General features: G+C 41.2%; 1 protein-coding gene across 1 annotated transcript in view; it reads left to right on the forward strand.

Moving 5' to 3' along the window:
* Positions 1 to 314: 314 nt before the first annotated feature.
* Positions 315 to 18379, forward strand: part of mtpn (myotrophin) — a 51614-nt gene continuing 33549 nt past the window's right edge. Inside the window, exon 1 of the mRNA XM_048549418.2 lies at positions 315 to 509. Within this exon, the coding sequence (XP_048405375.1) occupies positions 432 to 509 (78 nt within the window). The 5' untranslated portion in view covers positions 315 to 431. The remainder of the gene's footprint in view (positions 510 to 18379) is intronic.

The following is an 18379-nucleotide window of genomic DNA, read 5'->3' on the forward strand; positions in this document are numbered from 1 at the left end:
CTAACCTAACCACTTTGTGGGTATGTAGTGTAATTGCGGGAAAAGGGAAAGCCGTGCAGATCCAACAGCAGCAGGAGGAGGAGGGGAGTTACCCACAATCTAAAGAATGCTACTGCGCCAGCCACGGCCGGAAAATATTGAGAGATTTTCCGCTATCGCACTTGCACTTTTCTGCATTCACCCCAGCATCACCGTACACTTTGCCTCTGATTTTCTGATCTTGTTCCAATTGTGCGAGCGCGATATTAGAAACCGGAAGTCACTTCAGCGACTGGGCCGGCTGGCGGACCGGAAGCTCCGTCACCACCAGTGTCACACTAATATCCTTCCTAGGGTGTGGGTCCATTTTCCCTTTCCCCACAGCCAGCCGCTGGCCGAGGCAGACAGGGATAGAAAGAGAGGGGAGGAGAGGCCACCTGCTGAATTAAAACATGTCGGATGCTGACTACGACGTAATCTGGGCCATAAAGAACGGAGATGTGGAGGCTGTGAAGAACTTTGTGGAACAGGTGCGAGTTCAGGGCGTGAGGGCGGCGGCGGGCACCGAGAGGCCTTCAAGGCGGGGGCGGAAAATAACGGCTGCGGCCCGGCCTCGATCGAGTCAAACTGGTGGGGTGTCTGTTGGACGAGGTGGAAAATCATCGACAAATTCCTGTATAAAGGCCGGTCGTAACACACCCTTGACCTGTAGCTGTTATCGGGGTGCTTGTAACCGTTTAATTGATGTGTTCATGTTATAATAACCATGATCTCAGCTATAAGGTTGTCTGTTGAGTTTACACAAGTTAGCCTGAAATCTGTGGGATTATATCTAAAATATTTGATAGTCCAAGTAGTAGATTAATGACCGGAAATTGGTTTAGACCCAGTTTCTGCAAATAGAGTCAAACAGGTTTGTATCACGTCAAAGGAGTGTATTATGAAGCTTCAATGTGTGCGACCGTTAATTATTTTAGTTACCACGAGCAGCCACTTTTGAGTATTTCGCCTGTTACACACATTGAGATGGTATTAATTAAAATACCATATAGAAATGTATATGTTCAGACATGTTATTACACACCTCTGGGGTGGGTGGGAGTTGAACGCTGATGCCTTAGTTCAGGGTTGGGAATACTACCACTGCACTACAAGAGGACCCCAAATCGCTTGAGAGCTTATGTAATTGCTTTCACCTGCATAACCCTCAGGACTATCTTAGTTCATTTCATCCATTTTAATTGCAACACCTTGGGGAAGGTGCCTTCAGCTCCTGACCCCTAAACTCTAGAATTCCACCTCTTACACCCCTGAAACCCCCAACCCCATTTCTAGTTGCCTAATTAATTTGCTTCCCTCTATGACATTCTTTAAAATCCTACTTGTCACCTGACCTAATAGTTCCCTTTTGTAGCATATTCTTGTTTATCATGCTTTGTGAAGTGCCTTGTGGATTTTATTGTATTTAGGGTGCCATCTAAATATAATTTTAGATTAACAAAGGATAATTTGCTTGTTCATTAGTGGTTTTCAAATTTAAAAAATTAAATTTAGAAAAAGCAGCACATTAACTGTGATCAGAGTTTGCCAGTTAAGTTAGTCAGGCCAGAGAGTGTCTATAGATAACCACTCATGCCTAGCATTAGTTTGATTATTTACCATGGCAGGGAGTGCAGGAGAAGTCAGCAGCATTTTTCAAGGCACTCTGTGCTAACTCAGTACCATTCAGTCTCTCTACTCACAGTCAAACACCTTTGAATTATTTCCATCAATAACCCAGAGGGCATTACTTTAACCCAGTCTTCAGTCAGCCTTTTTTTAAAATTCGTGGCCTTGCTTGTGTCTACCTCTCACTAGTAGAAGTAATAATGGTTAGAGAAAATAATGAATTTTGAGACAATGTTTAGAAATTGTTAGGAATTAAAAACAAATAAGCTGGAAGAGATTAAGTTTATATGATAGATAATAAATGGATAGAATCTCAGGTCTGGCAGCATCTGTGGAGAGAAACAGTTAACATTTCAATTCTGAAATGATGGTTCTTAAGAACTAAGGGTTTGGAAAATAGTGCTGTTTGACTCTAGACAGAGGCAGAGGAGGAACAAAAACAGATTTAGTGAAGACCCAATGTAAAACATAAAGGGATTGCCAGTTGGGGTGGGATGTAAAATGGGTGAAAATGGGCAAATGATGACAATACAATAGTAAATGTGTTGAACCTGCAATGACATCTACTAAATGAAAAAGGCTTGAAGTCAAATTGCACAATCACAAAGGCCAGCTTGATTGGTTTAATGACTTTACTATTATTTAAAGAACAGTAGACTTAGTTTTGCAATAGCACTTTGAGTCACATGTCAGTTAATGAAACATTACTTTTTTTAATACTTTTGAGTTATTTTTGTTACCCTATTTGTTTATCAAGTTAGAGTTGTCAGCATAGAAACATGTCGAGAACAAGAAGCAACTTTGTACATAATCTTTCAAGAAGTAGGCATATATGGCTGGAGTACTTAGTGGGACTAACTGAGAATTTGTATAGGAGATAATGGTGCAGTGAAATTGGTGAATTAATAATTTAGAGACAAGTTTGAAAGCCAATATCAGCAATGACTGTTAATTGTCAGAAAAGCCCATCTAGTTCAGATTTCCTTTAATGTAAGGAAATTTGCGATCTTTGTCTTTCCTAGCCTAAATGTGACTCTGGAATCGCAACAACGTTTGAATATTAGCTACCCTCTGAAATGACCTAGAAAGCCATTCATTTAGGTATAGGGAATAAATGCTGGTCATGTTAGTGATACCCATACCCCATAAAAGAATATTAGACTGCAGTAAACCAAGGTAGTTGCCATGAGTGTTTTAGCTTGATAAATAAAGCATTACAAAAGTGCACTGTTGGTTACATATCCAAAAAGGCCCAATTTCATTTGGCTCCTAGAACTGCTTGAAACAGGTATTGTGCCAGTGGTCATGTACCTGACTCTGGACTGGAAGATCTGGATTTAAGCCACACCTGTTTCTGATTTGTCAAAACATGTCCAAAGCTGCTGACTCTTTTGTATTTTCAAAACTGATATTGAGATTTTTACCTATGTAGTTGAGGGGTCTTAAGCCCCTCATTGCAGAAATTGCTCCAAGATATGATGGCTGGGCTCTGTGCATTCTTAAAAATATTCATGCATTTCGGTAATGTCTATGGAAACAGGAATCCTCTTGTGTTTACACACCAGACCAAAAATCATTGCCTGTTTTTTTTAACTGCAATCTCCCCACAGGATTTAACTAAAATATTCCAATCTGAAAGTCATTTTCTCAGATGGAAAACTATTCCATATCTGTTTCTCATCATTTTGCTTCCTGCTTCAAACAGATTTGATTCCTACTTCCATGTGGTGCCTAAACACGTTTCTAATCTAGTGGCTTCAAGTATGTGGTGTGGTCAGTATTTTCAGATGGACTGAAGAGTAGCTGCACCTTTGCCAATGTCATTTAAAGTGGATAACATGGTGTAGAGCTGGGTGAACACAGCAGGCCAAGAAGCATCAGAGGAGCGGGAAAGCTGATGTTTCGGGTTAAAACCCTTCTTCAGAAACGAAACTCATTTAACATGGAAGTGGCTTTGATTCAGTTACTTAAGTGAGGGTGAAGAGGCAAAGTAACAGTGTAGTATCTATTTTCTCTGTATAATGGTGCTTGTGATTAAAATGGAAGCTTTGGCACATTTCATACATGTTTTTCTATTGGGCGTTTATGAAAGGCAAATAGAACTTAAAAAGGAGCAAAGTGTAAAAGACACTTTAAAAATCTCAGTAATCCTACTGGTCTAGCTTGGTTTTGTTCTGGATGCTAATGGTTGCTACTATTTTCAGTCCTATAACACTTTCTTTTTAAATTCTAACATTTTCCACGTTCTTTCTAAGCTCAGTATCCAGAATAAATAACAAAGCTAAGAACCTAAGATAACAAAGTGTGAAGCTGGAGGAACACAGCAGGCCAAGCAGCATCTCAGGAGCACAAAAGCTGACATCTTGGGCCTAGACCCTTCATCATCTCGCTGCTTGGCCTGCTGTGTTCATCCAGCTTCACACTTTGTTATCTTGAATTCTCTAGCATCTGCAGTTCCCATTATCACTGATACAAAGCTAAGAACCTAGTTGGTTCTTCTCTTTTATTAATAAACTAAGCAATGTTCCATTGTTTCCATACCTAGTTGCATTAAACTTTGCAGTTGGGCTGCAAGATTGCTTTTATAAAGCCATGTAATGAAGGAACCCTTCAAGTTTAAAGGTATAATATTCGGTACTTCAGATCTAACTTTTTGTGAAGAAGTTCTGTTGTCTGTCACGTGGGTGGCACCCAGATTGGATGGAGTACAGTTAAAGAAATCTGATCTCCTTGGGGCAACCAAGGTCTTGCAAAGAGTTTGATATGCTAAGTACTAGGTTGAATGTTTGGAAAAGAAATTCAACATGGACAAATGCAAGATACTGCAAATGAGTCAACAAGCCTTGTGTTTTGAGTGGAATAATTTACCAAGGGAATTGTTGGTTTATTTGGTGTTTGCCTATGTCCAAACAGTTACTTTGATTTTTAAAAATCCATCGAATATTATGCTGCAGTACCAAATTAGTTTGAATTCAAATCTGCAGAGGTCACGTTGTTTTGATTATGCTTTATCAAGAGCACTGCACGCAGCTGGGACTGTTGCAAAATAAGGGACCTGTGAAGCCCTAAAGGTATGGCAGAGGAAAGAATCTATTTGATCTATATAGGGAAAATCTGAGGAACTAGGGAATAGATGAGTAGAAACTTAATCATGCATGGAAAATGTATGACAGTACTCTTTAGGCCACAACAGTAGTTAGAAGGACGTGATTTTAGAAGTGAGGGTAGAACAAATTCTTGAATCAACAGCTGGAACTGATTGCCCAGAAGGATAGTTTGCAGCCAAGACTCTGGCTTCAATCTAAATAAGGACTAGATGCCGAGATGACAAAGTGTAGAGCTGGATGAACACAACAGACCAAGCAGGAAAGCTGATGTTTTGGGATAGATGCAGTTTTGGTCATAGTAAATGCTAAAACTGCCCTTGTCTTACCAGACCTTGGGGCTTCTCTGTCATTAGAGAGACGCACCTGGTGGTGGTTTAACCTGAGTCACCACGCTTCAGGCAAGGGGTGAAGTTAAGAAGGAGAATCCTTCGAGATAATCTCAACCAATATGGGAAGTGAACACACTGTTGGTGTCACTCTGCATTGCAAACCAGCTGCTCAACCGACAGTGTCAAACCACCCCCCAATAGTTGCAGTATTCTGAAGACAAAATGAAATGTGGCACTGCTTTGAATAAACCCGTAAAGTCAGTTAGTTGCTTTAATGTTAGGTGCTGGAATATACTACACGGTTTTTTACAGTAACTTCAAGACCATTTGTAGGCTTGTTGCTTTTTATAGATGATAGTAATTTACAGATCAAGGTTTGAAACAGTATCTGTAATCATACACTTGGAATGGCTTTGCAAGATCTTCCAGATCTCTTTGAAAGACTTGTTTAAGAGGAGATGGTCCCTTTTTGTTGTGCTGTATTTTCTAATTAAAATCCTTAATCTTCACTGAATTCTGTCACCGGTTAGACTGTTTTCTTTTCCCAGTATGGCTCAACATTTTACTCGCTATTTTTAATAAAGTGACTTGCTGGCCGCTGAGTTGCGCAGTCACTGTTGCCTGAGTGCATTGATTATAGGAGTTGGGACGTTATGTTGCAGCTGTACAGGACATTGCTGAGGCCACTTTTGGAGCATTGCATGCAATTCTGGTCCCCCTTCTATAGGAAGATATTGTGAAACTGGAAAGGAGTCAGAAAAGATTTATAAGAATGTTGCTAAGGTTGAAGGATTTGAGCAATGGGGAGGGACTGAATAGGCTGGGGCTATTTTCCCTGGAGGCTGAGGGGTGACCGTAGAGGTTTATGTAATCTTGAGGGTCACGGATTGGGTAAATAGCCAAGGTCTTTTCCCTGGGGTGGGGGTAGTCCAAAACTAGAGGGCACAGGTTAAAGTTGAGAATGAAAAGATATAAAAGGGATTATAGGGGCAGCTTTTTTATACAAGGTGATGCGTGTCTGCAGTGAGTTCTGGAGGACATGGAGCCTGGTACATTGACAGCACTTTGAAAGGCACCTGGATGGGTATATGAATAGGAGGGATATTGACCAAATGCTAGCACATGGGACTAGATTTATGAGATATCTGGTCGACATGTCCAGGATGGACTGAAGGGCCTGTTGTATATCTCTTCTGTGGTGATTCAGTCTAATGAGTTATCAGGATTTTAGTTCTTTCATTACTTTGTATTTAAACTCCTTTATCAGTGCTCATGTTTTTTTGATGTTGAACCTGTATGTTCCACAGGATTTAAAAATCTGAAATTTGCAATAGTAATGGAGTCCTTATACTGAATTCCCCATTTGGAATTTTTAAAACTGTAGTGAGGAATGGTGGTTAGACTTGTTATCACACCTTTACTACAGTTGTTTAAAAGATGTACCGGCTCCATTTACACACCTCGTTCATGTCATGATAGTGTGTTAGTAATCCACTGGGATCTAAATTGTTCTTTGCAGGATTTGAATGCCTAGCAACTATCAACTTGATATAAACTATAATCATGTGAAATATATGCAATTATAATCATGTTGTAGGATGTATACAATTATAATCACCTTAAAAGAAGAGATGCTGTCTAAGCTTTCAGCCTTATATTCATCAGGATATTGAAAATGGTGACAACCATTTATACTGCATGAGGAAAAAGGCTTCTTGTTGCCAGCCAATCATCACTTTTCTTTAGTGTTTAATGCAGTGTTCTTGAAGCTTTCTCTTTCTATTGAATGAGATGATGACCACTGCTGTTTAAAACTTGTCTTGCTGTTCATGTCATTTTGCATGTGATTTGAAATTGTGTTTTGAGAGATGAATACAATTCTTGTTTCTTTTGCTGTAAACACATTACAGGTCTGTTATATTTGTCATAGGTTTTCTGCATTGTTAAACAATCCCTCTGCACTGAGGCAGGAAAAATGTACATTTGTAAAGCTACCAGAACCTTGTTATATTAGTGGAGTAAATTCGGGTATTCTAACCCATTGAAGTCATCCCCTCACATTTGGATTTGATGCAATAATGACAGGAAAGGCTTTATTTAGTTACTCGCAGTAGCCACTTTGGATGTGTATTCATCAAGCAGTATTGCCTTGGGCAACAAACCTCTTCCAAATGTCCTTTTGTACCTCACCCACAAGGTGATTCTGTATTGGGCTAATCACAGGAGAATGATCTGCTTTTAAATGCTGTCAATACCTATTTCTGCCCACTACTGAGTGCCCTGCAAATGTAGTTTGGTGGAATTGCAGCTGTTTTGTTTAAACATGTCAGTCTGTTGCTTCAGAGAGCAGTTCAAAATCAACCAGTTTTAAGTAACAAAATGAAATCCTTTACAAGGCATACTGGAAAAGGGGCACCAGATCCCTACCCCTATCAAACCCAGACCACTGCCGTGGATGTAACAATGCAATTCAGATTTTACGACATTGCATGAACTTCATGTTTACTGGTTACCAGTCATAGCTTTCTTTTCTCATTTTTAGTTTAATTAATTGTAAACTAATTTTCAACCAGGGTGAGATTTGAAGTTGCATTTTCTGAATTATTTGTCCAGGCCTGTAGATTGCTAGCCAGTTAAATAAGCAACATAGTACTGCACCTGGTGTGTGTGTGTGTGTGTGTGTGTGTGTGTATGTATATATATGGATGGTCTCCAGGGTGTTATCAACACTGGTCATGAAATAATACAGGGACTTAGAATGTTCCTGAAAGGTGGATAAGATTACTTGTATTTTTCATATTCAAACTGCAGTTTAATCTGTAAATGCCAGTAATGAAAACACCTCGGTGAGTGACATTAGAATGATCAAAATTGGGGATGCTACCCAATACTATCTTTAGAGGAAGATCCTATGTTTCCTGTATGAATAATTATTTATCTAATCTGATGGACTGGTGTCAGCGTAGTAATATTGTACTTTGATATTTTTTTCAACAGACCCAGCAACTGGTTACCAGCAAAAAGTTGCATACTTTTTAAAAAATTGTACCATAAAGGTATTGACTTCATAACCTCTAGGCTGACAACTGTGAATTCTACATGGCTTCTCCAGAAGCCTGTACTCTGGAGCATGCTGTTCATCAGGAAATTACTTTAGCAGCAAGGCATTTGTAACAGTAGAATTAAAAAGGTCTCCAGAGGTTGTATATTGCACAGGATCTAAACTACTAATTTTGGAATTTTTTGTCACTTCTTGGACCTGTTTAGCATTTGGTTCCTATTCTTAAATGACCTGAAGAAAGTGGTGGTTAGCTGTGGTCTTGAATGATTTGCAATCGTCTAAGCTGTAGGCACACTGAGTACTACTAGGAAGGGACCCAGCAACAGTGAAAGAATGGTGATGTATTTTCTAGTCAGGATGGTGTGTGTCTGGGAGGGAAATGTGAAAATTGTGGTTTTCTCATGCATATGCTGCCTTCTCCTTCAAAGTGTTGAGTGGTTTTGAAAGACACTATTGAAAAACCTTGGTGAGTTGCTGTAGTGCAACATGTACATTTTGCTGCCACTATGCATCTGTGGTGAAGCAAGTGGAATGTTGATGGTGGAGCTGGTTGCTTTATTCTGCATTAGTAGTGAGATTTGTGAGTATTGTTGGAGTTAGTCGGAATTGAAGAATCATATATAGCACAGAAACAGATCCTTTGGCCCAACTTGTCCATGCCGACCAGGTTTCCCAAACTTAACTAGTACCATTTGCCTGTGTATCTCACTCTTTCCTAATTTTGTGCCTATTCAAATGTCTTAAATGTTGTAAGCACCTGTACAGTATGTACCACTTGCTCTTGCAGCTCATTCTATTGACCATTCTCTGTCCAAAAAAGTTAACCCTCACGTCCCATTTAATTCTTTCCCTTCTCACCTTACACTTGTGCCATCTAGATTTGGACTCCCCCTACCTTTGGAAAAAGATTTTTGCTATTCACCCTCTCCATGCCCCTTATGATTCTATAAAGTCACCCTGTGGCCTTTCCCACTCCAAGGGTAGAATGTGGTCGGTGGGGGAGTCCCAACCTGTTCAGCCACTCCTTGTCGTTGCACATATCCAAGCAAGTGGACTACTCCATCACACTTGCACCTTGTGAACAGGCAGTTGGGGAGAGAGAAGGCAAATTATTTGGCACAGGATTCCCAGCTTCTCTCCTGCTCATGTAGCCACAGTGTTTGTATATGTGGTCATTCCAGTTCAGTTCTCGTCAGTGATAACCCCTGGGACAAGTAGTGGCAGATTCAGCAATGAATATTGAATGTTAAGGAGCAGTAACTAGATTCCCTCTTGCTGAAAGTGTTCATTGCCTGGTACTTGTGTGACAGCATTGCTTACCACATAATCCCAGCTTGCTTGTTCTGTAGTTCTTGCTGCATTTGAGCATTATCTGCTTCAGTATCTATGGAATATTAAATGGTGCAATTGTTAGTAAAATTGCCATTGCTTAATTATGCTGGAGGAAGGACATCAATGAAGGCTGAAAACATTTGGGCCTAAGACACTGCTGAGAAACTCCTGTAGTGATGTCCTTGAGCTGAGATAATTGACTTCCAACAATCACAAGCATTTTCCTTTTTGTGTTAGACATGACTCCAGCTAGCAGAGAATATTCTCCCTGATTCCCATCGGTTCCAGTTTGTTAGACTCCTTGATTGTGTACCTGTTTTGAATGTTGCATTGATGCCAGGAGTGTCTCACCTCACCCCTCAGTTTCACTTCTGTTTGTTGTCCGCATTTGGATCAATGCTGTAATGAGTTCAGGAGCTGAGTGGCCCTGGCAGAACCCAAACTGAGCATCAGGTGAGCAGGTTATACTTTGCTAATGCCACATGGAAGATATTGTCAGTAGTGCTACAATCGCTATGATTGAGAAGATTGGGGTGGCTGTTTTCTGGGTTTGATTTGTCCTGTGCTGTGTGGACAGGATCCACCTAGGCAGTTTTCCCACTTTGAGTAAATGTCACCTGCACTGCAACAGCTTTTCTAGCAGCAGGGATAGATCAGGAGCACAGATCTTCAATACCATCAACTGGTTTTGTCAGTTCCCAAAGCTTTTACTGTATTCGGTACATTCAGCCCTCAATGTTGTATGGAATGAATTGAATTATTTGAAGATTGACGTCTGCAGTGTTGGAGTCATTGGCAGGATTTGGATTATCTGTTTAACACTTCTATTGAACCTGGATTCAAATGATTGAACTCTATTTTGGATAATAAAATGTGAGGCTGGATGAACACAGCAGGCCAAGCAGCATCTCAGGAGCACAAAAGCTGACGTTTCGGGCCTAGACCCTTCATCCTCTCTGATGAAGGGTCTAGGCCCGAAACGTCAGCTTTTGTGCTCCTGAGATGCTGCTTGGCCTGCTGTGTTCATCCAGCCTCACATTTTATTATCTTGGAATTCTCCAGCATCTGCAGTTCCCTTTATCTCTGTATTTTGGAGGTGATTTGCAGAGTTTCCTGTCCTGGATGTTTGTGAAGCCTCCACTTCAGTTTTAATTGTTCACTGCCATTTGACTGGATGTGTAGGACTGCAAAAGAACTTAGTTCATCCCCCACCTCCAAACATTTATTGTGGTGACCTTGCACTTTTGCCAATGTACCGCTTGTCAGCATAAGTATATGGTATTCAATAGCATTGCTGATATTGTAGCAGACTGTTTTAGATGATGTAGCAGTTTATACTTAGGGGAGCCTTTCTAGAAAGGACAGCTTTGTTGTTCTCAAGCAGGCGGCTGATTTTTCTATTGCTTTTAATTTGGCTTTGTTTTTAAGCTTTTTGTACAGTCATTAAGGATTGAACCGTTCCCTTCTTCCATACTAATGTAAAGTTATCTCCATTTTAACTTGTATAAGGTCATATTTATGTTTGATGTCAAGAAGTACTTTTTTTTGTTTTTTTTCACCCAGAAACTAGAGATTTCTGGAACAAACTGTTGGCTCGTAGTAACCAACTTGTAGGATTTTTTTCTGAGAGCTGAACCATATTTCTGGGAAGAACTGAGATAACTTTATTCTGTATAAACTAATCAGGGCCAGAATGTTCTCCTGATTTTTGGTTTCCTGGAAAGGTCAAAAGAATTTCCTAGGTTTATTCCCTCCCTCGATTGGCCTGGATAAATCTTACTTTCTCTTGCTTCCCCTAGGAGGATATGTTAACATGGTTGTCATGATGTTGCCATACTAGAATAGTAATTTAGACCTGTTTCGGAGATAGTAAGAACTGCAGATGCTGGAGAATCTGAGGTAACAAGGTGCAGAGCTGGATGAACACAGCAGGCCGAGCAGGAAAGCTGATGTTTCAGACCGGAAACAGCAGCCTTCCTGCTCCTCTGCTGGTTGGCCTGTGGTGTTCATCCAGCTGTGTACCTTGTTACCTCAGTAATTTAGATCTGCTTCAGTGACAAAAGAAACAATGTCAAACTCACCAAGGCTATTTGGGCAATTTCAGTGATGTTATTTACGTCAAATTGAAATTAAAGAAATAACTGATATTGGTAAAAGTGGAACAAAAACAGAAATTGCTGGAAAAGCTCAGCAGGCCTGGCAGCAACTGTGAAGATCAGAGTTAACGTTTTATGTCTGGTGACCCTTCCTCAGAACTGATTTTAGCTGGGAAAATGGTGGTTTATATGCAGAAAATAGGACTGGATCTGGGGTAGGGATTAAACAATGAGATTGAGCTCAAAGGGAGAAGAGCAGTTGTATTCAAACACCAGGACTGATGATAAAATTAATATTGGGGGATTGGAATGGAAACGGAAAAGCGGGGAGCAGAACTTCAAGAAGGGTGCACCTAGAAGAGATGGCAGTGAGTTATTTACTAAATAAAAGCCATGAGAACTGTGGACGCTGTAAATCAGGAACAAAAGCAAGTTGCTGGAAAAGTTCAGGTCTGGCGGCAACTGTGAAGAGAAAATCAGTTAAAGTTTCGGATCCAGTGACTGCAGTTTGAATATGAAAACTAACTTTTGGTGTTTTTGAAGGAAAAGGCAATCTTGTCCACCTTTCAGAAACTTTCTAAGACCTGGTATTATTTCGTGACCACTGTTGATTCCTCCCTGGAGAGCATCCATATGCAATCTTTTGAGGTCAGGTTGACGAAATCTGATGTGGAAATGGGGGAGGGAGGAAGAGAGTTGAACAATTTTAGGGATGATGTGGACAATGCAGTTTTCACTACCACCATTCTAAAACCAGATACTAGAGTCAGTACAGAGTGGAGTTGGAGGAACACCGCAGATCAGGCAGCATCAGAAGAACAGGAGAGTCAACGTTTTGGGTTTACATCATTAATGGGGAGTGGGGGTGGGACGAGGGGAACGTAGGTGGGATGATGATAGGTGGATACAGGTAGTGGATAGTAGAGATTGAAATTGATCAGTGGGAAAGTTGATGGACAGGTAGTGTCACGTCAAAGAAGTCGGAATGAATGGGAGAATTGGACATGGGATGAGTTCAGGGGCGGGGAGATTTTGAAACTGGTGAATTCTCTGTTGTCTCCATCAGGCTGTAAGGTCGTGAGGCAGAATGAGATGTTCCTCCGGTTTGCGTGTGGCATCATTGTGACCGTAGAGGAGGCCCAGGATGGGCATGTCACCTGAGGGAGAGTTGAAATGGTTGGCAACCAGAAGGTGGTGATGATTAAAGTGTACAGACTGCAAATACTCTGCAAATTGGTCAGAGCCTGTGCAAGGTCTCATGGATGTAGAAGAGACCACACAGGGAGCAACAGATACAGTAGACCAGATTAGAGGATGTGCAGGTGAATCTCTGTCTAATTTGGAAAGATCGTTTGGAGCCTTGGATGGAGGTGTAGGGGCAGCTGTAATGTTCTCCTGCAGTAGTAGGGAAAGGTGCTAAGTGTGCTGGGGAGAGTGGAGCGGACAAGGCAGTTGCAGAGTGAGCAGACCCTATGAAAGGTGGATGGGGTAAGAAGGTGAATACCTCTTTGGGGTCAGATTTCAGGTGGCGGAGGATGACGCACTGGATGCGGAGGTTGATTGGGTGGTATGTGAGGACCAGGGGACTTTGTCTTTATTTTTGTTGGGAGGGGGAGGAGGTTTGAGGGTAGAAGTGGAGGAAATATGAGATATGGTTGAGGGCATTATAAATCAGCAGACTCTGGGTGGGGGGGGGTGGTGGGCATAGGATTTTGGGGGAAGCGGATGTAAGATTGAATGTGCACCTCTAACTTTATAAGATTCTGGCATTAGAGACTATGCTCTTGCAAGTCAGTCATTGATTAAAAGTTTTAGAACTTGCCTGGGCACCCTGGTAAATTGTGATATATCTGAGATGAGCTACCAGGCAAGCAGTTTGGTGTCAAGACCGAAGATAAAATAGAACTGTGTATCACTCTCATATGCATGAGAGCCAACCTTATTATGCGGTCATGTGATAGCAAACTAATTCAGGAGGCTAAGAAGGGTGCTGATTCTACATCCAGTAATCAGTGTCAGCTTGAAACAATTACTAGAGATTGTGAATTCCTATCTGATAGTTGAGTGGAACCAATAAAGGGATCTATACCGCAAGGTGTTGGAGAAGAATATCTCTTTTTTTTAGAAACTGCAGATAGGTAGAGTGTAATGCACCACTTTCACTAAAAATGTCACTTGTGACTTTGGACAGGGCAATTTTGGAAGATTTTAGCAGCAAATTGAAAGGAAGATGGGCTTGAATTTGGGACAGGTCAAATGGAATATTTATTTGTCTGGACCTTTTGATGTAGAATTTTTGAGGAATAGTGTAACTATATTTTAGAAAGGGGAGACTGGTGTGTTAGACCATTTCCTATCCCTTGTGTTTCTCTAGCAGGGTGATTATTCTTACCATTATCAATGATGTATGCTACAGTGAAGAAGTGGACGGTTCTAAGATTATTTAAATTACAAAATTCATTGCCTGGCATGAAGGAAGGAGAGCAGATGAGAACAATTGAGAAAAGTTGTGGGTTTGTGTGGAGCTAGGACATTTGAACTCCATCTAGTGGCACAATGTCCAGCTGCAGTCATGAACAAGCATTGTGACACAGTCGGCTTCTTAGAAATATGCTAATCAAGTGTCATCTAGGACAATGCTTTCTTGTATTACTTTACGCGATCTTGCATAAGAAACTTATTTGTTATTTATTCTAAGCTTGGTTCAATTGCTTCTGGGCTTCTTTGTTTTAGTGAACAAAGGAGAGGTGGTGGCATAGCGGTAATGTCACTGGACATGTAATCCAGACTCAAGCAAATAGGGGACATGATTTTGAATCTCACTATGAAAGGTGGTGAAAGTTTGAATTGAATAAAATTTAGAACAATGAACTAGCCTAATGACGATGTAACCATTGTCAATTATAGTTGAAAACACATCTGGCTGACATTTGTTTAGGGAGGGCAATCTGCTGTCCCTATGGTCTAGCTTACATATGACTCCCAGACCCACCACAATGTGTTTGACTCTTAACAGCCCTCTGGACAATAAATGCTGGCCTGGCCAGTGGCACCCACATTGTGAAAGCATTAAAACAAAGAAGACGAGCCGTTTTCTTCCTTTTTATTGAATCCAGTAAAGCCCACTTACTTCGTTATCCTTTTGCTCCTGAGATTTTGTGATCGTGTAACTTGCATATGAATTCAAGTCCAGTTCAGTTTATGGAAAATGGTGGGAGACCTTGACTCAACCCCTTCTTGTCCCCTCCTCTGCCACCACCGAGAGGAAGGTAATGCCATTGAATATCACATGGGGAATCAGTTAATTTCTGTTTAGTTGGATATGATATCGACATACAAGGATATTTAGTTTAACCATTTATCCTTCATTAACTGACTATTAATAAATAGTGGATCCCACCCACAGATGTTTAGGTTATGTGGGTTAGACAAGGGGAAATTGGGGTAGGGGTATGCTTCGGGGTGGGATGCTCTTCAGTGGGCCGGTGTGGACTTGTTGGGCTGAATGGCCTGTTTCCACAATGTAGGGATTCTATGATGATAATCATAGAGTCTAATCATAAACCCCCTATATGCAGTCTTTGGAGGGAAGATTATTGATGAAGATAGTTTGACTGAGGAGAATTTTGTTGCAAAACCTGCTGAGATGTTTGATCGCCAGCAATCTCAACCACCTTTCTTCCTTTGTTCTAGATATAATTACATGTAGAATTTGTTCCCAAATTCATTTCTGATCAGTTTTGCTGAGACTCCTTTATGCAACACTTAGTTAAAAGGCCTCCTTGAATTCTAAAATTTAGCTGTTTGTACTATGGCTGTGATGAGCTCTGGAGCTGCATAGCCCTGACAGAATGCTCAGCTTTGATTTAGTTCACAGAAGATTAAATATTACTTGATATCCTTGTTAACAACACTATCCAACACATTGATTATTGCGAACCCTAAAGTTTTCTATAGGTATGTCAGGAATAAAAGAATGACTGACTAGAGTAAGATTGTCCTTGACTGGCCCTAATAGTGGGAAGTTGTGCGTGGACTCTGAAGAGATAGGAAAGGCGCTAAATGAATATTTTTCGTCAGTATTCACACAGGAAAAAGTGTTGTCGAGGAGAATACTGAGATACAGGCTATTCAACTGGAAGGGATTGAGGTTCATAAGGAGGAGGTATTAGCTCACTGGAAAGTGTGAAAATAGGTAAGTCCCCTGGGCCGGATGGGATTTATCCTAGGATTCTCTGGGAAGCTAGGGCAGAGATTACAGTCTTTGGCTTTGATCTTTGTTGTCATTGTCTACAGGAATAGTTCCAGAAGACTGGAGGATAGCAAACGTCCCCTTGTTCATGAAGGGCAGTAAAGACAACCCTGGTAATTATATACTAGTGAGCCTTACTTCGGTTGTGGGTGTAAAGTGTGGGAGAGGGTTATAATAGAGAGGATTTATAATCATCATCTAGAAAGAAGTAATTTGATTAGAGATAGTCCACACAGTTTTATAAAGGGTAGGTTGTGCCTCACAAACCTTATTGAGTTCTTTGAGAAGGTGACCAAACAGGTGAGTCAGGGTAAAGTGGTTGATGTGGTATATATGGATTTCAGTAAGGTGTTTGATAAGGTTCCCCACGGTAGGCTATTGCAGAAAATACGGAGACATAGGATTGAGGGTGATTTAGCGCTTTGGATCAGAACTGGGCTAGCTGTAAGAAGACAGAGGGTGGTGGTTGATGGGAAATGTTCATCCTGGAGTTCAGTTACTAGTGGTGTAACACAAAGATCTGTTTTGGGGCTGCTGCTGTTTGTCACTTTTATAAATGACCTGGATGAGGGCATAGAAGGATGGGTTAGTAAATTTGCGGATGACACAAAAGCCAGAGCTTTGGATAGTGCGGAAGGATGCTGCAGAGCTGGGCTGAGAGGTGGCAAATGGAGTTTAATGTGGAAAAGTGTGAGATGATTCACTTTGGAAGGAGTAACAGGAATAGAGTGTACTGGGCTAATGGTAAGATTCTCGGTATTGTGGATGAGCAGAGAGATCTGTGTCCATGTGCATAGATCCCTGAAAGTTGCCACCCAGGTTGATAAGGTGTACGGTGTGTTAGGTTTTATTGATAGAGGGATTGAGTTTCGGAACCATGAGGTCATGTTGCAGCTGTACGAAACTCTGGTGCAGCTGCACTTGGAGTATTGCGTGCGGTTCTGGTCACCGCATTATAGGAAGGATGTGGAAGCGTTGGAAAGGGTGCAGAGGAGACTTACCAGGATGTTGCCTGGTGTGGAATGAAGGTCTTATGAGGAAAGGCTGAGGGACGTGAGACTATGTTCGTTAGAGAGAAAAAGGTTAAGAGGAGACTTAATAGAGACATGCAAGATGATCAGAGGATTAGATAGGGTGGACAGTGAGAGCCGTTTACCTCGGATAGTGATGGCTAGCATATGGGGGCATAGCTTGAAATTGAGGGATCATAGATATTGGACAGATGTCAGATGTAGGTTGCTTACTCAGCATTAAGGACATGGAATGCCCTGCCTGCAACAGTAGTAGGCTCGCCAAGTTAAATGGCATTTAAATGGTCATTGGATAAACATACGGATGATAATGGAATACAGTAGGTTAGATTGGTGTCAGATTTGGTTTCACAAGTCGGCGCAACATCAAGAGCCGAAGGGCCTGTACTGTGCTGTTATATTCTATGAATGGGCGAATTAGGGTTGGGAGATTTGCCCTTTGACTCCATTGCCATCATTTAATGTGTTCATGGCTGATCTCAATGGTACTCTCCTGCCTGCTCCCCATTGCCTTTTATCTTGCTTTTCATCAGAACCATGTAGTTTGTTCTTGAATCTGTTGATTTGATTCTCCCTCCATTGCATTCTTGGGCAGTGAGTTCCACAGATTCTCAACCCTTTTTGAGATAAATAATTTCTGCTTCAGTTTTGAACCTACCTCGTCTCATCGAAACTGTGTCCCACAGGAAGTCTAACAAGGGGATTGTCGGTTCACTATCCACTTTGGCTATCCCCTTTAGCAGTTTATATATCTCAATCAGATTCCCACCTCATTCTTAACTCGAGTGAGTATAAGCCCAGGCTATTCAACCACTTCTTGTACGAGAGCCCTTTTCGTCCCTGGTTTCAGTTGGAGAGCCACCACATCTTGCTTTGAGTCCAAAACTGGATACATTACCTCGGATGTGGTCTTAACAACACCTTTTATAATTGTAACAACACCTCTTTTTAATGTTCAATCCCTTTGCAATAAATGCCAGGATTCATTTACCTTTTCTCATTTATATAGTGCATCTCCATATGTATTTTGACTCCTGCGCAAAGATGCGCTGATCCCTCTGCACTGATGCACTTTGAATCTGCTTCACATTTAAACGACTATTTTTTTCCAGAAAGCCTTACACTGATCCACATTAAAGTCTCTGCCAGATTCTGGCCCATTCTCTTAGCCTATCAATATCCACCTTTAAATTCTTTACATCCTCATCACAGCCTGCTTTCCCACCTATTTTAGTATCATTTGCAAATTTGCTATGTTACATTCTGTCCCTGTTTGCAGATCGTTGTACACTATAAATAGTTGCGTTTCAAAAACTGAATTCTGCAGCACCTCACTAGTTACAGTTCACCATCCTGAGAAGGACCAATTTTATCCCGCCTCTCTGCATTGTCAGTCAGCCAATCCTTATCCAAACCAGTACTCTACTTGTGTGCTATGGGCTCTTGCGTTTTAGACCAGTCTTTTATGTGGCACCTTGTCAAATGCCTTCTGGAATTTACTGCATCTACCAGACCTCTGTCGTA

The sequence above is a fragment of the Stegostoma tigrinum genome, chromosome 18 (assembly GCF_030684315.1).
Source record: "Stegostoma tigrinum isolate sSteTig4 chromosome 18, sSteTig4.hap1, whole genome shotgun sequence".
Taxonomy (NCBI): Eukaryota; Metazoa; Chordata; class Chondrichthyes; order Orectolobiformes; family Stegostomatidae; genus Stegostoma; species Stegostoma tigrinum.